The sequence below is a fragment of the Girardinichthys multiradiatus genome, chromosome X (assembly GCF_021462225.1).
Source record: "Girardinichthys multiradiatus isolate DD_20200921_A chromosome X, DD_fGirMul_XY1, whole genome shotgun sequence".
NCBI classification, from domain to species: Eukaryota; Metazoa; Chordata; class Actinopteri; order Cyprinodontiformes; family Goodeidae; genus Girardinichthys; species Girardinichthys multiradiatus.
In genome coordinates, this window is record NC_061817.1 from 856943 (window position 1) to 880378 (window position 23436).

General features: G+C 42.8%; 1 protein-coding gene across 3 annotated transcripts in view; it reads left to right on the forward strand.

The window, feature by feature from the left end:
- LOC124862836 (pyridoxal-dependent decarboxylase domain-containing protein 1-like) overlaps positions 1 to 23436 on the forward strand; it is a 32732-nt gene continuing 9296 nt past the window's right edge. Inside the window, exons 1-18 of one of the 3 annotated variants that reach the window (XM_047356997.1) lie at positions 1 to 1392; positions 1484 to 1565; positions 3295 to 3391; positions 3513 to 3581; positions 5480 to 5572; positions 9578 to 9727; positions 10436 to 10625; positions 11896 to 11964; positions 12049 to 12127; positions 12292 to 12376; positions 13267 to 13315; positions 16662 to 16763; positions 16872 to 16997; positions 17370 to 17420; positions 17596 to 17656; positions 20518 to 20588; positions 20856 to 20961; positions 22895 to 23069. In XM_047356997.1, the coding sequence (XP_047212953.1) occupies positions 3315 to 3391; positions 3513 to 3581; positions 5480 to 5572; positions 9578 to 9727; positions 10436 to 10625; positions 11896 to 11964; positions 12049 to 12127; positions 12292 to 12376; positions 13267 to 13315; positions 16662 to 16763; positions 16872 to 16997; positions 17370 to 17420; positions 17596 to 17656; positions 20518 to 20588; positions 20856 to 20961; positions 22895 to 23069 (1553 nt within the window). In that variant the 5' untranslated portion in view covers positions 1 to 1392; positions 1484 to 1565; positions 3295 to 3314. Of the gene's footprint in view, positions 1566 to 3294; positions 3392 to 3512; positions 3582 to 5479; positions 5573 to 9577; positions 9728 to 10435; positions 10626 to 11895; positions 11965 to 12048; positions 12128 to 12291; positions 12377 to 13266; positions 13316 to 16661; positions 16764 to 16871; positions 16998 to 17369; positions 17421 to 17595; positions 17657 to 20517; positions 20589 to 20855; positions 20962 to 22894; positions 23070 to 23436 lie in introns of all 3 variants that reach the window. The other 2 variants (XM_047356998.1, XM_047356999.1) reach the window with 2 other exon arrangements.

Sequence of the window (23436 nt, forward strand, 5' to 3'; positions counted from 1 at the left end):
CAGACATGTTTATTTCAGTGTAGCTGATGTATGAGACTTCTACTTCTTACATTGGCACAATATCAGAATTATTACCTTTGGTAAACTGAGGAGGAAGCTCGGTTTTCTCCCAAACCGAATCACACCAGCTGTGGAGTGATTTAGGAGGTAATTGGTGTCCACCACTCCCGATGCATGGGCAGCCACATTAAACAGGCTTGCAATATTCTGCATAATCAACATAATAATTTATAGATATTTAAAGTGGCTAAAAATGTCTTTGCCAGCAAATCTGAACATTTGTTAATATCAGTTTTAAAATGATCAAGTAAATGTTGCACAAATAAGTTAAACATGAACTTAAAAAATACAATCACACAAATAGCTCTGTCAACTGCTGATGTGGACGAAAAGAATGAAGCTCTGAATGAAACATGCTTCGACGCGTGATTTGTGAAGGGACAACTGCTACGTCTGTGTCCCTCTTTTTCTAAAGTAAGGTTAACTCTCAATCAGAAGAAACTTGTTCATGCATTGAAGACTTACAGTAAAGCTGGACAGTTTCAAAGAGCAAGTATGATCTGCTAAAATGACTGTTTTGCATTTGACTAGCTTGTAAGCTTTGAGAATGAACTTGCAACTGATCACAGTATGTATCTTAATCCTATGTTTTATCAGTCATCAATTGTGATTACAAAAAATCTTTAAATTAGTGTGTTGCATCTATCTAGCCTAGTAGAATTATTTAACATTAGTCTTGTGTTGCTAGGTCATGTGACCTGAAAGCTATAAAAAAGAAATCATGGATTTTGATGAAAAAAACAAAATTCATAAAAAACAGAAAATACATGAAAATCAGATAAAATGAGCGTTTCTCATTTATTCAGTCTAGTTGAATGTTTTAACATTACTTTTGTGTCACTGGGTCCTGTTACCTAAAAGCCATTCATTTTTTTGTTCTCAACAGTGTTTGGTTCGGAGATTTAGTGACGGTCCCTAAACGAACCACCGTGTGTGGAAGGAGGGGACAGGCAGAGACCTGCTGCCCGTAATCAGACAGCCAGCATCGGTTCAAACAGGACGGGGACGCCGCTGAATCTACGGAGCACGAAAATCCAACATCCAACCTAAAAGCAAGTTCTTATTCTTCATCTCTTCTCTCTGCTCCTTCTTAAACTCAGCTTTATTCTGATTGCTGTATAGATGTCTTCCTTTGGATCCATTATCCCACTGAATTCACCACTGTTTTATGGTTTCAGCTGCAGTTCCGCGTTGGGCTAAATAAAGAAATATGCTATGTGAGCATCAGCAGCCATCAGACTGACCAATCCTGCGCGGCGGAGCGTGACGTCAGCCCTGCCAGCGTGGAACGTACGTCGCTCTGCAGGTCCAGGAAGTAAACTGTCCGGTTCGGTCAGTGGTTAACAGAAATCTCACACGGAAGCAGATCATTAAATACGCGATTAATTCAAGCACTGCAATTAAACATTTCTCTTTCCCGGAGACCTCTGCAGGGATTTCCCGGCGTTCCTGTGTCCCCTTTCCACGGAGCGCAGAAGTCAAGCTATCAGCTGTGGACTTTAAAGGTAAGGAGCGCGTGAAAGCTGGGAATATGGTGTGGGCTTGGTTCGATCTCAGATAGCTTCCTGCTCTGTGGTCCCAAGCTGTTACCCAGGAGTCCATTGAAGGACGGACAGCCGCTAATACTGCGCCTCTCCCCGCCAGAGGAGCACAGCTGTCTGCAGATTCTGCCGCAGGTGTGAAGTCGCGATGATATTGGCATTAGACAACCTAAAGTCCTGTTGCTCTTCGGAAGGTTGTGGATCAGACTTTCAAATCACAGAGGAAAGGGTTGAAAAATCCATCATCTTCTCAGAAATGAGTCAATGTTGCTGATTTGGAAGTTCATCACAATGAACGGCACATTTAATTGGTCATTTGAACCACAGTTTAGCTTTTAATCAGTGTTCAAACTTAATCGCCCACCTTTTAAAAGTATTCATACTTTTTTAAACCTTTTCACATTTTAGTTTATACTACAGGCATACCCCATAATGTATCTATTGAAAAATGTTGTTCAATAGATAGATTCATTTTTTTCACAAATAAAAATCCGACTCACTGCAGTCAGAACTGCGTGTTTTTGGGGTTTGTCTCTAGCAGTTTTGCCCAAAAGAGTAAACCAGCATTTCTCTGACCAGCTTCCCTGTTTCTGCTAAAGGAATGCATCCCCACAGCATGATGCCTCCACTGCCATGGCTCACCAACACAGTGTTGCATGTAAGCCACAGCTGGTCTCACCTGATCATAGCACCTTTTCCAGTGTTTGCTGTGTTCCCTACATGGCTTATAGCAGCTAGCAAACAGTGGATTTTTTTCTTGCCACCCCACCATAAAGACCAGATTTGTGGAGTGCACCACTAATAGTTGTCTTGTCAACAGGTTCTTCCACCTTAGCTGTGGAACTTTGCAGCTTCCCCAGGGTTACCATGGGCTTATTGGCTGCTTTTCAGATCAATGCTCTCCTTGTCCTTGCAGCTGGTCCATCCTCTCTCCATGTTCAGATGATGGGTCGAACAGAGCTCTGTGAGATGTTCGAAGCTTGGGATATTGCTTTAGAACCGAACACTACTTTAAACACAATGTTCTCCCTGACCTGTCTGCTGTGTTCCTTGATCTTCATGATTCTGTTTGTTCTTTAATGTTCTCTGAGACCAGAAACAGAACAGCCAGAGTTAGACACATATCTCTACTGTTCACTTATGAGGTCATGTCTGAATGCCTTTGGTAAAACTAGCATTTTTCAGTAAGGGAAAAAAAGTAAGGGAACCAGGGTAAAACCCAAATGCATGCCACACTTTATAGATTGTTAATTGTAAGAAGATTTTGGAAACCATGCATGATGTTCCTTCCACTTCACAATTATGCACTACCTTATATCACACAACATTCCAATAAAATACATCAAGGTTGGTGGTTGGAACATGACAGAGTGGAAAATCCAAGGAGTATTAATACTTTTGCGATGCACCATCAGTGTCGGCCTTTCCTTCTCATCTCACTCGTTCTTTTCAGTAGATCCCTACCACAATAAATACAAAGCAACTAATGTGAGATTTCCTTATTCAACCAGGAGCTCGTGTCAATTAACCTGATCAACTCGCGGACCATGCTGTTCAATTCAAATCAATTCAAATATCTTCGCTTTAGAAATATCCGTCAAATATTAGACACCTTTCTCTGTATGTCTGTGTTACAATGGTATGCTTCATATGTCTGTTTTCACTGTGTAAATTATTCCCAACTCTCCTTCAGAAAACAAACACTCTTCCTAGATGATGGTTGACACTGCAATCGCTAAGGTGGGAAAAAATCTGAGTGAAGCCATGAGGATCCTTGGAGATGGACAGATGTACGATTAAATGTCCTTGTTCAACCTACATATTTTTATAATAAGGGAGTAGTACCAGGCAATGGAGGGCTTGCACAGAATACTAATAACCTACTTACTCTATGTTGGTGTGACCGTTTAGGGAGCCGGATGCAGCCACAGAAAGCAGACGTTTCAGTAGAACCAGCATGCCTGGACCCCTGCAGGGAGAGTAAGTTTCTCTTTCTCTTACACACACACACACACACACACACATATACACACACAAGATTGATTGACTGCGTTTCTTATGTCAGTGTTCTGCAGAAACATACCTGTTCTCCCGGATGCAATTTTAAGAACCTGTTTGTATTACTGTGTTTAGAAAGGACTGTTTGTTTAAAGACTGATTTTTATTAAGACGATTGTCAACTGTAACACTAGAATGATGTTCAATAGGCCAAGTGACAGATCAGGTTACATAGTTTCTTGTAAATATCACCACAATCAGTGTTGAAATCCCCAAATCCAGAGGATGCTTTAGTTTCTACTGCCATACGGATCAGCGTTATTTATATTAGAGTTTTAAGCTGGAAGTTACTTCTGAGCTTAGCCTTTTGAGGATATTCAATTTGTCTTTTTAGTAAATACAAGAACAAGTTCCAGACCTGACACAAACATATGAAATAAAATCATTGTGATGAAACCATATTTTAGGAGCAAATAGAGGAAGCAATCATGAACCATAAAATATCCCTGCTCATCCCTGTTCATACGGTAACAGCTGGAATACTTGAAAACAATCAGTCAGGTTCCAGCGTTCTCATACAGCAGCTGACAGATCAACTTTGCAGGATAGAGACATTTTTTCCATTTGCCTTCATAAAAGTTCACTTGGATGGGGATGTGAACTGTTTCCCTGAAGTGTCATGGCTCTTTGCTTGCATCACCATTGACTGCATTTATTCAGGCACGCAACATGTTTCACTAGGATGGGACCAATCAGACATTCCTGCATCATCTCCTTGGCTAATCCAAATTCAGGATTCTTCAGTGCTTTCATCCAAGCACCCAAAGTCCATGACTGTTCCTCTTAGGTCCTCTGAAACCAGATTTTCTTCTGTGTAGGTGTTAATGATGGTCGTGGTTTGGCTTCTTTAGATGAATATAACCTTTCCATCTGCCACTGTCTTACTGTTTGTATACAGACATTACCTGCTTTCTCTGCCATTTATCTTTCAGTTAATGCGTTGTTCATTCTCTGTTTTCAGTCAGATGCTTTGAGTTTTCTGTCCTGAAGCTCCACCTGGATGGTTCCCTTTAAAAAGTTGAACATTTAATTTTTAATTTGATCCAATTGTAGACCCTGCTGACTTAAAACAAGCAACACCTTTAGCTACACTGTGTGTGGATTTACCTTCCTGAAGAGAATCCTTTCCATTGTCTCAGCTGACAGCAAACCATGTTAGCTTGATCTTAGTAAGGCTAATTTGCATAATTCGTTTTGTGGAGGTATTTGTTCTCTAAAAGCAGTTTACAGACAGATTCTCCACCCTAAGGGATTCCATGTTTCTTCCCTTCTGATTTCTAAAAACAGACCAGCCAGTAATTTATATAGTGTCGGTTTAACCTTTTTAAGGTTTTACAAACCCAGACTGTTCAGCTGGTGGATGACCTAGCTCCATATTTTCTTGGTTTAATGTTGTCGGGTGGCTGTGACTCGCTGGGAAGACTAGTTCAAGATTTCAGTTCAATTCAAAAATACTTTATTAATCCCAAAGGGAAATTAAATGTTGTTGTAGCTCATATTATGAAGGTTTCCTCAAAGAGACGTTGTAGATGGTGATGGCTGTGGGCAGGAAGGATCTCCTGTAGTGCTCCGTCTTACAGCAGATCTGAAGAAGCCTCTGACTGAAGAAACTCTATTGTTGTAGGACAGTCTCATGAAGAGGATGCTCAGGGTTCTCCATAATGTTCTTCATTTTATGAAGAATCCTTCTTTGCACAACGATCTCCAGAGGTTCCAAAGGAGTCCCCAGAACAGAACCAGCCTTCTTTGTTAGCTAGTTGAGCTTTTTCAAGTTCCTGGTTCTGATGCTGCTATCTCAACAATTTGTGTTTTGTCTGCAGTGGTCAGGATGTAACCACTATACTGCACCTTGTTCACCACCTCATTCATGATGAGGAAGATGATGAGGAGGGGAAGGACAGGCCCAGCCAACCGTAAGTAGAACTGGCCCCTGACAAACCTGAGTGAGGTTTAGTGGCTCTTAGGAGTCTTATAGAGATCATATATCATGTCCATAATCCTGGTGATAAAAATATGTGAGTTGGTATTTTGGCTTATGCTTGTGAGTCTCCTCTTTGAACCGCCACCTTAACGTGGTGGAGGGGTTTGAGTGCTCAAATGATCCTAGAGGCTATGTTGTCTGGGGCCTAAATGCCCCTGGTAGGGTCTCCCATGGCAAACAGGCTCTAGGTGATGGGTCAGACAAAGAATGGTTCAAGAATCCCTCATGAGGACCAAAATATCGAGGCACGTGACGTCGCCCGGTACGGCGGAGCTGGGGTCCCACCCTGGAGCCAGGCCTGGGGTCGGGACTCGTTGGAGAGCGCCTGGTGGCCGGGTTGCTCCTCGCGGGACCCGGCCGGGCTAAGCCCGAACGAGAGACACGAGGCCATCCCCCAGTGGGCCCACCACCTGCAGGGGGAACCGTGAGGGACCGGTGCAAAGAGGATTGGGTGGCGGACGAAGGTGGAGACCTCAGCGGCCCGATCCTCGGATGCTTAGGCTGGCTCTAGGGATGTGGAATGTCACCTCGCTGGGGGGGAAGGAGCCTGAGCTTGGTGCGGGAGGTCAAGAGATATCGACTAGAAATAGTCGGGCTCGCCTCCACGCACAGCGTGGGCTCTGGAACCCATCTCCATGAGAGGGGTTGGACTCTCTTCTACTCTGGAGTGGCCCACGGGGAGAGGCGGCGGGCTGGTGTGGGTTTGCTTGTTGCCCCCCAGCTCAGCCGTCTCGTGTTGGGGTTTACCCCAGTGGATGAGAGGGTCGTATCCCTGCGCCTTCAGGTTGGGGAGAGGTCTCTGACTATCATTTCAGCCTACGGGCCGAGCGGTAGTGCGGAGTACCTGGCCTTCTTGGCGTCCCTGTCGGGGGTGCTGGATAGAGCCCCTCCCGGGGACTCCATTATTCTGCTGGGGGACTTCCAACGCCCACGTGGGGAACGACAGTGACACCTGGAGAGGCGTGATCAGGAGGAATGGCCTCCCCGATCTGAATCCGAGTGGTGTTTTGTTATTGGACTTCTGTGCTAGTCACGGATTGTCCATAATGAACACCATGTTCAAACATAAGGGTGTCCATCAGTGCACTTGGCACCAGGACACCCTAGGCAGGAGGTCGATGATCGACTTTGTTGTCGTATCATCAGACCTTCGGACGCATTTTTTGGACACTCGGGTGAAGAGAGGGGCTGAGCTGTCCACTGATCATCACCTGGTGGTGAGTTGGATCCGCTGGAGGAGGAGAAAGCTGGACAGACTAGGCAGGCCCAAGTGCATAGTGAGGGTCTGCTGGGAACGCCTGGCGGAGCCCTCGGCCAGGGATGTATTCAACTCCCACCTCCGGGAGAGATTCGACCAGATCCCGGGGGATGTTGGAGACATAGAGTCCGAGTGGACCATGTTCTCCGCATCTATTGTCGATGTTGCTGCCCGTGGCTGCGGCCGTGGGGTCTGCGGTGCCTGTCGCGGCGGCAATCCCAGAATCCGGTGGTGGACACCGGCAGTAAGGGATGCTGTCAAGCTGGAGGAGGAGTCCTATCGGCTGTGGTTGGCTTGTGGGACTCCTGAGGCGGCTGACGGGTACCGTGAGGCCAAGCGTGCTGCAGCCCAGGCTGTGCCAGAGGCAAAAACTCGGTCCTGGGAGGAGTTTGGTGAGGCCATGGAGAAGGACTACCGGTTGGCCTCGAAGCGATTCTGGCAAACCGTCCGGCGCCTCAGGAGGGGGAAGCAGTGCTTTGCCAACACTGTTTATAGTGGGGGTGGGATACTGCTGACCTCGACTGAGGACATTATCGGGCGGTGGAAGGAGTACTTCGAGGATCTCCTCAATCCTGCCATCACGCATTCCGTGGTGGAAACAGAGGCTGGGGACTCGGGGTTGGACTCTTTCATCACCCAGGCTGAAGTCACCGAGGTGGTTAAAAAGCTCCGTGGTGGCAAGGCTTCGGGGGTGGATGAGATCCGCCCTGAGTACCTCAAGTCTCTGGATGTTGTAGGGCTGTCATGGTTGACACGCCTCTTCAACATTGCGTGGCGGTCGGGGACAGTGCCTCTGGACTGGCACACTGGGGTGGTGGAATACACCTACCGGTCCGGTAGGTGTGTTCCAACTACAGGGGGATCACACTCCTCAGCCTCCCTGGTAAGGCCTACGCCAGGGTATTGGAGAGGAGAGTCCGGCCGATAGTCGAACCTCGGCTTCAGGAGGAACAGTGTGGTTTTCGTTCCGGCCGTGGAACACTGGACCAGCTCTATACCCTCTACAGGGTGCTCGAGGGTTCATGGGAGTTTGTCCAACCGGTTCACATGTGTTTTGTGGACCTGGAGAAGGCATTTGACTGTGTCCCTCGTGATGCCCTGTGGGGGGTGCTCCAGGAGTATGCAATCGGGGGCCCTTTATTAAGGGCCATCCGGTCTCTGTACGAGCGGAGCAGGAGTTTGGTCCGCATTGCCGGCACTAAGTCGGACCTGTTCCCAGTGCATGTTGGACTCCGGCAGGGCTGCCCTTTGTTGCCGGTCCTGTTCATAACTTTTATGGACAGGATTTCTAGACGCAGCCAAGGGCCGGAGGGGGTCGGGTTTGGGGACCAGTGGATTTTGTCTCTTCTTTTTGCAGATGACGTGGTCCTGCTGGCCCCCTCTAGCCAAGACCTACAGCATGCGCTGTGGTGGTTCACAGCCGAGTGTGAAGCGGCTGGGATGAGGATCAGCTCCTCCAAGTCCGAGGCCATGGTACTCGACCGGAAAAGGGTGGCTTGTCCTCTTCAGGTTGGAGGGGAGTTCCTGCCTCAAGTGGAGGAGTTTAAGTATCTCGGGGTCTTGTTCACGAGTGAGGGAAGAATGGAGCGGGAGATTGACAGACGTATCGGTGCGGCTGCCACAGTAATGGGGGCGCTGTGCCGGTCCGTTGTGGTGAAGAGAGAGCTGAGCCGAAAAGCAAAGCTCTCAATTTACTGGTCGGTCTACGTTCCTACCCTCACCTATGGCCATGAACTTTGGGTCATGACCGAAAGAACGAGATCCCGGATACAAGCGGCTGAAATGAGCTTCCTCCGTAGGGTGGCCGGGAACTCCCTTAGAGATAGGGTGAGGAGCTCGGCCATCCGGGAGGGGCTCGGAGTAGAGGAGCCACATTGAGAGGAGCCAGTTGAGGTGGCTCGGGAGGTTTTCCAGGCACGTCCCACCGGGAGGAGGCCCAGGGGACGCCCCAGGACACGCTGGAGGGACTATGTCTCTCGGCTGGCCTGGGAACGCCTTGGGCTCCCCCTGGAGGAGCTGGAGGAGGTGTCTGGGGAGAGGGACGTCTGGGCGTCTCTGCTGAGTCTGCTGCCCCCGCGACCCGGTCCCGGATAAGCGGAAGACGACGAGTACGAGTACGAGCTTGTGAGTCTAGAATCAGTTGTCTGGTGGGTTGGAGTGCAGTAGTTTTCACTGTCACCATGCAGTATGGGGGTTTCTGTTTCAATAAACGCTCCAATGAACAACTGTTTAATAAGGGGTCACATAACAATAGTTGGTGGTCATTGAATGCATCCCAGCAGGGATTATATTTAGACTGCCCAACTAGTGTCCACCTCTGATGGTATGAACAGAACCGTCCTCAGGATGCACGTTAGATAATAATAATAATATATGAGAAAAAATTATAAAAGCATAAAATAAATAACGCTATTTAAAATGTAATAAAAACATGCATATGCTTATCAATTAAAAGCCAACATATAGAAATGAGTTTTTAAGAGATTTAAAGGAGGAAATTGAGGTTATTAGACAGACAGGAATTTAGTATGTTAGCTGAAGAAAGATCAGATGGTTTATAGATAAATCCATTTGAGAATCATCTGTAGAAATGAAAGAGATATAAGATATGAATGCTGTACCATTCTGCAGTAGTTGGAATGCACAGCCCTCAGCGAAGATGCTATGTGGTGTCTCTAGCAGGATGCAGAATGTGGGGGAACAGGGACACATGGCCTTGCTGGGCCACAGCCTGGCAGCCTACATCTCAGTTCTGGACAGGGAGCGACTCCGGAAGCTAACCACTCGGATTCTGTCTGACACTACACTGTGGCTCTGCAGGATCTTCAGGTAAAAACATTACATGTAGACAACACTGCACAGCTGTTGACTGCAACAGGGAGGGTAGATAAAAGAGTCTTCTTTAATACTTGTGAAAGTTTTCATACTTAAACCGTCTCACATTTTTTCACTTTACAACCACAAAATTCAATGTATTTTATTTGCATTTGATATAATAGACCAGGAGTCTGCATGCTGTGGCTCCAGAGTCGCATATTACTCTTTGGGTCCTCCATGTATCTTTTATTTGTTAGTAAATCCTAATAAAATACAATTAATTAATCTTAATAAAATACAATGAGGTTTGTTTGTGTAGTGTGCCAAAATTGAAAAAGCTCAACTGCTATGAATATTTCTGCAAGGCACTGTGTTCCAGTTTCCTAAGAGCTCGTAATGTTTTTTGTTTTTGTCAATTTGAAAAGAACTCTCTTAAATTGTTGGATTGGGACAAGCTGTAGCTTTACAAAGCTAGTTTGTTCAGGATGGATCCATTAATAAAGCATTTGACTGAAAAACCTCTATTTTAAATGTATAAAAAATGATAGCGTTTTAACATAAATCAGAATAAGTTTGTATTGAGGCAGCCTGGGAAGCAGGAGCTGCCTTAAATGTTAATTTCCCTTTGGGATTAATAAAGTATTTTTGAATTGAATTAACAGTTTGTGTGCCTGCTACGTGTTTCTCAGTAATCACATCCATCACCTGACTGTCCTGCAGGTATGAGAACGGCTCCGCCTATTTCCATGAGGATGACAGGGACGGCCTTGTGAAGGTCTGTCGGCTTGCTATTAATGCCCGTTATGAGGAATATACAACTGAAGGCTATGCTGTTTTAAGTTCCAAGCAGCCAATGATCTACCAAAGTGCCTCCTGCAGGCCTGGCCTGGGACAACACCTATGCAGCCAGGTGGGTGGAATCAATGTAGTGTCAGTACATCTACATGCAGACTCAACCCTAGTAATATTCAGAAAAATGTCCCTTAGCATGTTCCTCTGCAGCAACATCAACATGAAGTCTTTGGCCGGAACCATTGGAGAGGCTTGATATTTCCCTGCTTTATTCATTCCAAAACCAGCTGGGATGTGGGCTTGGGATCATTGTCTTGATGGTGCTCTGTGGGCTCGCTTGCGATCCATGCTTGTTGTAACACACGTTGTTTGGTGTAGGACAAGGGTCTCCAACTCCTGTCCTCAAGAGCTCCTGTCCTGCAGCTTTTAGATGCATCCCTGCTCCAACACACCTGTCAAATGGATGGCTCATTACCAGGGATCTGCCAAACTTGATGGCATGTTTAGGAGGCATGTAGTAACCAATCATCTGCATGTGATAACAGTTTGTGTACTAGACAGAGGCTCTCTCGGTATAGCAAGGCTAATCCTGGTCCGTATTAGTTCTGTCTGTAAGGATTTCAGAATTTTATGATGAAGAGTAAAACAATTCAAAAGTTGCAATAATTTTAGGGAGATCTGTATTAATTGTGTCCCTAGTATTTTTTTATGCTAGGTATCATATGGGAGTCGGTTTGACTTCATAATTGATGTGCCAGTACGCACCATGTTCATAGTATACATTATGACTTTGGTCTTTGGTCAAAATCGGTTCAAGTTCTACTTCTTTTATTTGTTTTTCTTTTATTTTTCAAGTTATTTTTTGGCTCTAGTGGCCTTTATTATGTTTTCTATTATATGTTTTGGCAGCACAAGTAGGTCCTGGATTCATATCTAGACCTGGGGAGCACATTGCATGTTCTCCCTGTGCATGTGCAGGTTCCCTCTGGGTTCTCTGGCATAGTTTATAAACATGACTGTTAGGTTCATTAGTCTCTCTAATTGCCCTTCAGAGTGAGTATGTATGTATGTGTGCATGGATACCCTTTCCAAATGATTGCTGGAGGTAGCCCCTCCATCAGGTATAGACGATGAATGAATGGATATATTTTTCTTTGTTTAATATACAAAGATGCGGTGTAACATGTCGGCTAGTTATATGTCTTGAGTTTCAGTTGCTTTTCACATCACTGGACACTTGAGCCTAACTAAATTCCTGGAAGCACCTTGTGATTGATGAATCTGTTGATGTATGATAATATATATTCTCTCATAATAATGTTGAGTATTAAAGGCAAAGAATATATGTTACATGCAAAGAAAAAATGATTTTCCTTCTTCTTCATTAGCTTGGCTTGCCTCTGTCCAGCCTGTGCACGGTGCCATGTAACACCATCTTTGGATCCCAGCACCAAATGGTAGGAGAGAACAGATGGTAATACATCCATCTCATAATGCTCAATGAAATTGGCTGTGATAAGAATGATGTTTGTGACTTCCAGGATGTTGCCCTGTTGGACAAACTGATCAAAGAGGACATAGATGCTGGGAAGCTTCCTTTGCTGTTGATTGCCAACGCAGGTGAAGGACAGTCCTTTTTTAAACATAGCATTTCACATTATGTCTGCATCTAGAATGCTAGAATTTAAAATTATTTTCTGCAACATTCATTTAACAGCTTAGTATATTTTTTATTAGCATTGAAATAGTAATGTAGAGTTGCTTTTGCTTGTTCTCCTGTGCAGGAACCCCTGGAGCAGGTCATACAGACAAACTAAGTCGTCTGAAAGAGCTGTGTGATCAGCACAGTATATGGCTTCATGTAGAGGGGTACGTCAGCTGCAGGAGTACTATATATGGTCTATTTATACACTCTTTGTATATATGTACAGTTGTGCTCAGAAGGTTACATACCCTGGTGGAATTTTTGATTTCCAGAGAATATGAATGATAACACAAAAACATTTGTTTCATTCATGATTAGTGGTTGTGTGAAGCCATTTATTGTCAAACAACTGTGTTTACTCTTTTTAAATCACAATGACAACAGAAACTATCTACATAACCCTGATCAAACGTTTACATACCCTGGTGATTTGGGTCTAATAAAACACATACAAGTTGACACAAATGGGACTGAATGGCTACCAAAGGTAACCATCCACACCTGTAATCTGTTTGCTTGTAATCAGTAGGTGTGCATTAAAGTTCAGTGAGTTTCTGGACTCCTGACACAATCAAATTAAAGTATAAACTACAACATAAAGAACAAGGCAATGTTGTAAACTTCTGAATTAACGGAACAGGAGTTGCTTTTATGATTAGCCAGTGGTGTCCTTGAGTCAGTCAGACTTGTATTTAGAGCTGTCCGGGTCGCTCAGTGCTGATATTATGCCAAGGTGTGAACGGATCTCAGACTGAGTCCATGTGTGCACTAATCAGTCTTATTGATACAAGTAAAGAAATAACAATGGTAAAAGTGAAATGACTGACTGTTGTACTGCTACATGAAGTAAAATCCCCAAAACAGATTTGTTTGAAATGTGTAAGCAGCCTTTAGGACTGTCCAGCTTTTAGGAGCTGCCTCTGTGAGCCAGAGAAAAATGTAAACATAAATTTACAAAATACATCTTAATCTACATATTGAAAGGAAAGACATTGAGTATATTTTACCTAAAAAGTATTGAATAAAATCACTTAATACTTTTATTTTTTTTTAGGGTCAACCTTGCAACCCTGGCACTGGCTCAGGTCACCTCTGCTGTCATGGTAATCTCATTTTTTAATAACAGAATCTAGTTCTAAACTCAGTTCAGCCAAGTTAAAATAAATTGATTCATGTTCATAGTTCACATTCTAAATATGTTTAGCAAGTTCACTTTTCTAACTTGAACTACTTCTCCTTAATTTATCATATTTCGTCTGAAATGAGGCCTTTGTCTTTGCTAACATAAAGTGTATTCTATATTGTCTGAATTTCCCAATAGCTCCTCTCTTTTACATATTTTATTGCTTTTATTTAAAAGAAAACTGAAACTGTTACTGATTTAGACTACATTCCTAACTGCAGTCACTTTGATCCTCTTATCACCATCAACTCAGCGCAGACGCAGTTTACCACAAAGTTTTTTTTGGTTTTTTTTGGCCTTTAGACAGTTATTGCAGTCAAAAACCCACTGAATAACTGCCTGATACTGAAAGTTGAAGTTGTGTTGTACAAAAGCATATACTTTGCAGCTCTACAAATATAAAGTCAAAATAAATTCAGCTTGTCTATATATAATTGCGGTCATAAGGGAGTGAACCCACCACGATTTTGCAGTTTAATAAAATCTTGATTCTGTTTAAGCACCAAACAAATCTTTAATCATGTTAATTAAACACATTTTTGTTCTTTCAGTTCCTGAGCTGCAGGAAGTTCAGAGAGTTGAGTTCAAAGATGCAGCTTCTCTGCACGTCTTTGTTACGTTAATAAACACCAACAGTCAGGCAGCAAAACCCCCTTCGTGTAACCTGATAGTTTAAGGTGTTGGGGCTTGATCCATCAGTTAATATCCTTACCTATGAAGCAAAGCTGAATGCAGCATTGTCAAGTTTAAAGCGAGGGGAGACACATAGGCCTCAATTACTAATAATTTGAATTTGAATGCTTTAAGTTGCCTGCAGCCTTTTCAAACAGAGAGCCGTTAAATGACGTGAAGATGAGCTGCGTTCTCTCTATGTTCTCCATTAAAAAAACAGCATCGTTCAGTTCAGAGTTCTCCGAACTTGTTCATGCACAACACTGACCTACAGTACAGTTTATACACATACAAATGTTTAATATGCAATGATTAAATATTACATTGTATAATGATCCAAATAAAGAGAGGTTATCTTAGCAAATTCATTTTCCAAGTACCATATAATTTCCTTCTTCTTTCCATTACTGAGTGGTGAAACTGCTCAGTCCATGGATCATTTACACTGCCTTATAAACCTTGTCCTTCCACTGTAGCCTTTTTTTTACATTTCTGTCACATTCCTTCAATTTACCTAACTTGGATTATTGGATATGACCGACCAGCACAAATCAGCACATTAATGTAAAGAGGGAGGTAAATTATTCATGGTTTTGCAACCAAATACGGAAGTCATTTATTTGTAAATGGAGTCCATCTGTGTCTAATTTAATCTCAGTATAAATACAGCTGTTTGTTGGGGGAACACTCAGTTATTCACCACATTGTGTTGGTCTAGCACCTAAAATTCCAGGACAATAGATATCTGGTTGTAATGTGATAGAATGCAGAGTGAATCATTTGTATGGCCCTGTGTGTTTGAACAAATCCTTAGTAAAGCTGGTGGCTGAGAAGACACATCCATACATAGTTAAAGTTAATCATTTACCCCTCCACTGTTGAAAATGAGACAGGTGCACATTGTAAAAGAACATCTGATGGTTTTTATCACACTCTGCCAACATCAGCTGACTGTGCCATTTGCCCTCCATTACAGGTCCTTCTCAAAATATTAGCATATTGTGATAAAGTTAATTATTTTCCATAATGACATGATGAAAATTTAACATTCATATATTTTAGATTCATTGCACACTAACTGAAATATTTCAGGTCTTTTATTGTCTTAATACGGATGATTTTGGCATACAGCTCATGAAAACCCAAAATTCCTATCTCACAAAATTAGCATATCATTAAAAGGGTCTCTAAACGAGCTATGAACCTAATCATCTGAATCAACGAGTTAACTCTAAACACCTGCAAAAGATTCCTGAGGCCTTTAAAACTCCCAGCCTGGTTCATCACTCAAAACCCCAATCATGGGTAAGACTGCCGACCTGACTGCTGTCCAGAAGGCCACTATTGACACCCTCAAGCAAGAGGGTAAGACACAGAAAGACATTTCTGAACGAATAGGCTGTTCCCAGAGTGCTGTATCAAGGCACCTCAGTGGGAAGTCTGTGGGAAGGAAAAAGTGTGGCAGAAAACGCTGCACAATGAGAAGAGGTGACCGGACCCTGAGGAAGATTGTGGAGAAGGGCCGATTCCAGACCTTGGGGGACCTGCGGAAGCAGTGGACTGAGTCTGGAGTAGAAACATCCAGAGCCACCGTGCACAGGCGTGTGCAGGAAATGGGCTACAGGTGCCGCATTCCCCAGACTTGGGCTACAGAGAAGCAGCACTGGACTGTTGCTCAGTGGTCCAAAGTACTTTTTTCGGATGAAAGCAAATTCTGCATGTCATTCGGTAATCAAGGTGCCAGAGTCTGGAGGAAGACTGGGGAGAAGGAAATGCCAAAATGCCAGAAGTCCAGTGTCAAGTACCCACAGTCAGTGATGGTCTGGGGTGCCGTATCAGCTGCTGGTGTTGGTCCACTGTGTTTTATCAAGGGCAGGGTCAATGCAGCTAGCTATCAGGAGATTTTGGAGCACTTCATGCTTCCATCTGCTGAAAAGCTTTATGGAGATGAAGATTTCATTTTTCAGCACGACCTGGCACCTGCTCACAGTGCCAAAACCACTGGTAAATGGTTTACTGACCATCGTATCACTCTGCTCAATTGGCCTGCAAACTCTCCTGACTTGAACCCCATAGAGAATCTGTGGGATATTGTGAAGAGAACGTTGAGAGACTCAAGACCCAACACTCTGGATGAGCTAAAGGCCGCTATCGAAGCATCCTGGGCCTCCATAAGACCTCAGCAGTGCCACAGGCTGATTGCCTCCATGCCACGCCGCATTGAAGCAGTCATTTCTGCCAAAGGATTCCCGACCAGGTATTGAGTGCATAACTGTACATGATTATTTGAAGGTTGACGTTTTTTGTATTAAAAACACTTTTCTTTTATTGGTCGGATGAAATATGCTAATTTTGTGAGATAGGAATTTTGGGTTTTCATGAGCTGTATGCCAAAATCATCCGTATTAAGACAATAAAAGACCTGAAATATTTCAGTTAGTGTGCAATGACTCTAAAATATATGAATGTTAAATTTTCATCATGACATTATGGAAAATAATGAACTTTATCACAATATGCCAATATTTTGAGAAGGACCTGTAGTTTGAAGTGTAATCAGTGTGTATCGGGACACATTGTTTTTTTTTCCACAGGCAGCCACCAGAAGCGACAGCATGACTCTGACACCTGGTCGATGGCTTGGACTGCCTGCAGTGACTGCGGTCTCCCTCTACAGACACGAAGACCCAGCCCTGGTAGGCGCATGGCCTTTTAATGCAAACTCAGAGGAGATGTTACACCAGGTTTTGGTTACTCTGTCTAGTTTTGTAAGCTTTGCTTTGTGTATCTGTCGGTCCTCTCAGTCTCTGGCAGCAGGTCTGACCTCCAGCCAGCCTGTGGAGAAGCTGCGAGCTCTGCCTCTGTGGCTCTCCCTGCAGTACCTTGGGCACAATGGTATTGTTCAAAAGATCAAACATGCTGCAGCTTTGGTGAGGATAACTTAATGTTATACCATCGTCATTCTTATCATTGTAATGTTTTTATCAGACATGTTTTTTGAGACACCATGGACATTACAGACCAATCTATATCCCTTGATGGCTAACTTTTAGTTCTTGCAAAACAACAGAAGCGACAATAAGAAAAAAGTATCACAGGAAAAATATCTCTCGTGTATTTTTGTTAGAAGGTTAGATAAAAAAAAACTATGGGTTAATGAACATGGATTCTATAAAAAGTGGCCAACTGGATTATAGAATGCTATGCTTTCATGATATTCTGAAGTGTTTTCAGAAATATTTATTATTTCAGACTTTAGGTTCATACCTTCCACATAAGACCTTTTTGTTTCTCCCCTGCAGAGCCAGCATCTCCTGCTGAAGCTAAAGTCTGTGGCATGTGTCAGAACATCGGTAGGTGTTCTCTAAAGATTCTGCTGCTTTTTAGAACATAATGTCTGATCTGGAATAATTGCACAGACTGCTGACTGCATGTACATATGTAAATGTAGGTGGGTAGGTGTGATAATGCTGTGATATTAGACTATGTGTGTTCGAAGCCTGATTCATGTCCTTGTGTATTCAACAGGTTGAAGATGAACAAAACTCTCCTGTTGTGCTGTTTAAGTATTCCCAGGAGCTGTGTGCTGGTAATGTCACATTCTGCACAACTTGTAGCATATTGAACATATTTCCATATGAACAGTTGTAAAGATTTAAGATGTATTTTGTCCCAGACGGTCACCTTGCCTACAGGTGACATTAGATTGAACTATAAATCTTCTATTACAAAACTGTGTTCTTGAAATCGTCCAAAACCTTTAGTAAAATGTTGAATAAATGCTGTTTAAAGTAATAATCTATGAACTATCTATGGAATATGAATTGAACACCTACACCTCTGCTTTTTATCAAATGTACAGTTTAGAGGGCATCAGAAGTTACAATGCCAGCCACATTTATTAGCATCTCTGGTAAAGATGTGTAAAAAGCCTAAAAATAAATAATTATTTTATTTGTTAAATATGACATAATTTGACATGGCACTGAGGCCTTTTTTAAAGCCTTTTTTGTCCTACCATCACAAACGTAAAGGTTATTGGGACTTAGTTGGCAGCAAACTCTCCAGGTGGATTTAGCAGAAAACAAACAGAAAACAGATTCTGAGGAAAAGCACTTTATGCCCACTGTTAACTTCTGACATTCTGTCAATCATCATTCAAAAACAGGCTCACCTCTTCCTAACTTCCACAGTAAGGAGCATGGTCTGGTGAAACACTCATGCTAATCATGTTATCATTATAACCTTAAGTTCCCTTTCCATTCGTTTTATGTTACACTACGGGTAATTTCCCAGCTGAGGCACTTCAGTTAGCAGCTTGGAGACTGCAGCAGTGAAGCCAAAGGATATAAGGACCCCTAAAACCCCCACATTACATCTTCTGATTGATGCTTCCATGTCTTCACACTTTACCCTGACCATTACAATCTCGATATTACGGCTTTTTTCATGTTTTACGAAGTTGCAACTTCATCTAATCACTGCAACAGTCCACTTTTAACATCCTAAAAGTTAGTTTTGACATTCTTGATCTCAGCATGCAGAAGATTTGGTGCCAGCGAATGACTTCGTAAGAGGTTGAAGTAACCCTATAGGGTATTTCTTAGTTCCACCTTTATTATGGCAGAATCTCTGACTTCAGGTTGTTTGTATTCATGTCAGGGGTACCCGTCCGAGGTAAACCTGTCAGGGCTGAGTCTTAGATCAACGGTTGATTAAGGCTGCACTAGGCTGCTAACAAGTGCTTTGGAACTTCAGGGTAGCAGAATTTCCCCTGTGAGACAGAGCTAGACTTGGCAGCATGGCCTCCACTCTCTCCTGGGATTAAAAGACTTTGAACTGGAGAGAATCCAGAGTTAAGAGGGTTTGTGGTAGTGGCAGGTGAAGGAAGACTGAGGAAGTGCCTGAGGGGACTGCTTCCTAGCCCCTGTGCTCTTTGGCTGATTGAGGCTGTTGTCATGACCTGTGCTTTAGGCACCCTGGGGATCCTGAAAGCTGTGGTTGAGTGGGAGGCAGACTGGTCTCACGAAACAATGAGGTGGGATGCCCTTTTCTTGGCATACATAGTTTCACTGCCTCATCATCCCTCTTTCTCCTCACATCTTTTCGGCCTAGAGGTAAGTACTACACCGGAAAGACCACTGGGGACAACAGGTGTAGGGGAGCTTTTTGTTGTCCCTCATTGTCAAGTTGGTGACCCCAAGCCAACATGCCCACCCCTGAAAAAGTATGAGGCCCATGGCTCTTCCTGTAGCTTGTATAGTCACCTTGTGGAGATGAAGAACTTTTTTTTGGAATGATGTAGATATCTTCCCACAGGGTGTTCTGGATTTCTTGAATGAACGTGACTTGCAACCAGCAGCTCCACCAGTGGTACTTGGCTTAATCTGTGAGGTTCCATTCCTTGATAATTCAGCAGAGAACTTCCCGCTTTGGGCTGATTATCAGTGTAAGGCTTATCTCTCCACATCACCTAAGTTTGTACAGGAGCTCCAGAAAAACGGGCAGCAAATGCTTTCCCATTTTCCTAGCCTTTTGTTAACTTTTTTCCCATCAAATTGAGATTTTTTAACCTCTGTCTGAACAGCTGGCCAAAGAATGCTCAGCATCGCAGGTGAATGTTTGAGTGTGTCCTGCATATCCAGATCGAGGCGTCACAGGAGGGTGGGCTTGCTGTCTTCATCTGCGACAGGAGGCCTTGTAGCCTCACAGCGGCTAACAGCCATCATCCGACAGCCTGAGCTCCAAGTCCTCCAACTCTACCCCATCTTTGTTCCCATGTCTTTCTAGAATCTATTGAGAAACAGTGAAGCCTTGCGATATTTCATCTGCCTGGAGGAGTGGGAATGTTGGGGCCCTTAGCTATGGCTCTGTATCCGCTCAGCTCAGACCAGGAAGAGGTCCCTCCTCCACTTTACCCTGGGGTGTGGCACATAACAGTGGGTACAGCCGTTAGTGTGGAGGTTAAGTCTTGAGCATGGGCCACACCCAGGCATGCTGCATACAAGGTTTGAGTAGCACATGAAGAAATGTTACTGCGGGGGCAGAGTTCAGGTCTTTTCCTGTTTACACTGGTGGTCACGGCAGTAGCCTTGCTTGGCTATTGGGGTGTTCGCATTAGCAGCTATAGGGCTCCTTAAAAAGCTTGTCGAACTAAAACTATGCTTCTGTTGGCTGCACAGTTTGTTTCATTACTATTTGCAGCAGCAAAGATGTGGACGTAGATATTATATTTTATACTCAACCACTAAAATGTTTGGTCTGAATTATAAATAATACATCTTATAGGTTTAAATAATTGTTGTTAATATATATATGATATAAAACATCTTAAAAAGTGTATGTATCTCTCTCTCTCTCTCTCTCTCTCAGTATCTATCGGTCTGTCTGTCTCTATATATATCTCATATGGATATTTCTTTTTATATTTCCTCATCTGTTGCGTGTAAGGATCCAGTGGGGGATCAGTGGATGGTTTCTGTGCTGGAGAGAAGGAAGTGCTGGATACCTTCAACAGATGGGTGAGAGTTTGTCCTTCTCTTTAAGAAACAGCTGTGTTAAATTTCATGTTTTGAGAAAGCTAGAAATCAAAAGAAATATTAAAAGAAAGATGTTTCCTGTATATAAGTTTAATCAGTAAATATTTCAAACGGCATTTTTATTAAAACTGATTATAAATAATGATAAACATTTTTCTAAACGTCTTACCTTCAAATATTTTTAACACATCTTTGAAGGTTTTTACCAACGTAACCAACACCAACCCTTTTGTATTTGGATAATTGTAGCTAGCTGAGGAGCTTGCTCATCTAGTTCCCTGTAGTGGAGTGGATGTGGTGGAGCATGAAGATGAAGGAGACTGGGTTCGTTTCAGCCCCCTCCTCACAGCTGCAGGTAACATGACCACCTGTGCAACCCTGAAACGATTCTACTTCCACTCCCTATTAACCCTATTAATACATTGCTACTAGAGGAATCTAATCTCAGATTTTTGTAAAGCTTTGAGCTCCCAGGAAAGGGATGGTTCAGGGATAAGAACTAAAATATAAGATATAGTAATAAGGTTTAATATACAGTTTTTAATAGTGTGGACGCAACTAATGAAAACATTTTCAGGCTTCAGAACCTTGGTGGGATCACCTCACAGTTATAAATAAGAACAAGTTCTTGGATTCAGGTTGTAATTATTGCACAAAATGCTACAGAGGTGTAGAGCGCTCTGATCTAGAGTGGACTAACAAATCACAGCTGATCCGGCAGGTTGATATAGCCTACAGGCTTAACCAGTGTGATGTTGTTCATCTGAACAACACGGCACCAAAGGTAACAACGGTCTGTTGGGAACTAGGGTGTTCTCAATAATGTCACAAACACAACCTTGGCAACACGTGCAGCTATATGAGAAAAAGCAGGTATTTAAAATGGTTATTAAAGGAGGATGAAGCTGTTTTTAATGGACTAGATCAGTGGTTCTCAAACATTAAACCATTTCAGTTAAAGAAAGGAAAGAAAAATCAATATTGATTAATATAGAATTCATTTGAATTACGTATTTTTCTTGTCTTTTGTCTTTTTGTGTCAAGAAGAAAACTAACTGGGTTTATTATTTTGCCCTTCTGATTGTGTCTTTTTAAAGAAAAAGCAATAACTGTACTTCCATTAAATGATGAGCCTTTATTAGTAAAAAAAAAATAGACATAACATAAATATGGAATTGTTAAAGATTAATAAAGTTCATTTGTGCAGCAAAATCCAACAAATTTATAAAACTGTATTTTTGACTAACTGCTTGGACTCAAAATAGTATTTTATCAATATGAATACTATATATACGTACATGGTTCATACGTGAGAAGCAACTCAGAATTTATTCCAGCTCAAGACCATTTAATGATTTGTAGAATTTTAAAATCTATTCTCTAACACACTGAGAGACAGTGCCGTGATTTAAGAGCTGGTTCTGATATGATCCATTTCCCTGGCACAAGCATTTTGGATGAGCTGCAGTTCGCCAAATGATTTTTGTTCCCCCACAGAATCCAGTAAAGACACTGTTGCAGTGATCTAACCTACTGAAAATAAAGGCATGCACCAGTTTTGTCTGTGTCCTGTTTTGACAGGAAACCTGTTATTCTGTCAGTGTTGACAATGACAACTTCAGACTTAATCGGGATCTGAGGGTTGTTTGAGAAATACAAGCCTTATAGATATTGAAATAGATTTGTAAAGAATAGAGTATGTATGGTTGGTATCATAAAGTCCCGAAAACAAATGCAGACAAAAATGAGTCTGGAGAAGTATTGATGTTCTAAATGTAAAATGTGTAGGATCCCTAAAAAGGTCATAATTCCCCTCAACAATAGAATCAGTATTTTAAAAGCTACTGCCAAGCATTGACTATTCAGATTGTACTGTTTTTTCCATTTAAATACTCATGTACAGCGCTTTGAGTGCCTTGTTGCTGAAAAGCGCTATATAAATAAACTTGACTTGACTTAAATATCTTCCTATAACTGTTTTTCCTCAGAAAACACCTAATTTATACTGAAAATGGCTATATTTGAGTTTCCCTTAGTAAGTCCATCCACACTGAAGAGTGTTCTTGTCGGTGAAACCTTGTAGCTCCTAGTATGGTACGTTCACTATGGGGTTAAAAAAAAAAGGTTTTTATTTATTTAGCAAACGGGTAACGGGTTGAAGGACTGTTGTGGAGCTAAAAACTGTCCAATGCTCATCACCAGTTGATTTTGTTGTTTCTTTGTGCATCTCTACATGCTAGAAAAAGGTTGAAACATCAACTGAACACTTTTATGACCTTTCTCACCAGTGCTGGGTACCCAACAGGAGGATGTTGATGAACTGGTGCAGAAGCTACTAGAGCTGGTGCCTATGATGTCGTCCACAATGAGCTTAAGACAGGACTTTAGAGAGGAGACCCACCGCCGTGCCCCCTTTCTCACATACATAGAGGAACTCAGCTGGCCTGGTCTGGGAGCAGTCCGGTAAGACGTTTTGGCCCGTTAGGTGGCCTGTTTCACTTGGTTACCCATGAAAGGTGAATTTTGATCAACAGGACCCAGACCTTACACAGCCACCTGGGACATTAAAGTGATCCCACCCATGGAACGTTTGGAGGAACATCAGTCATGTTGTTTTGGGTTTTTTTTTACAGAAAAGTACAATTCAAAGATAGTAAACAAAACTGTTTGAACACTTCTCAAAACGTTCAGCAACAGTTTTGGAGGTGATATTTCAGATCAGGTTCAAGAAAACTATGGAGGACCAAACCTGCCATCATGTGTGCCATCTAGACTACCCTCTGACGCCATCCCTTGTCAGCCTCAGTGTAGCTGCTGTACTGTAAAGCAG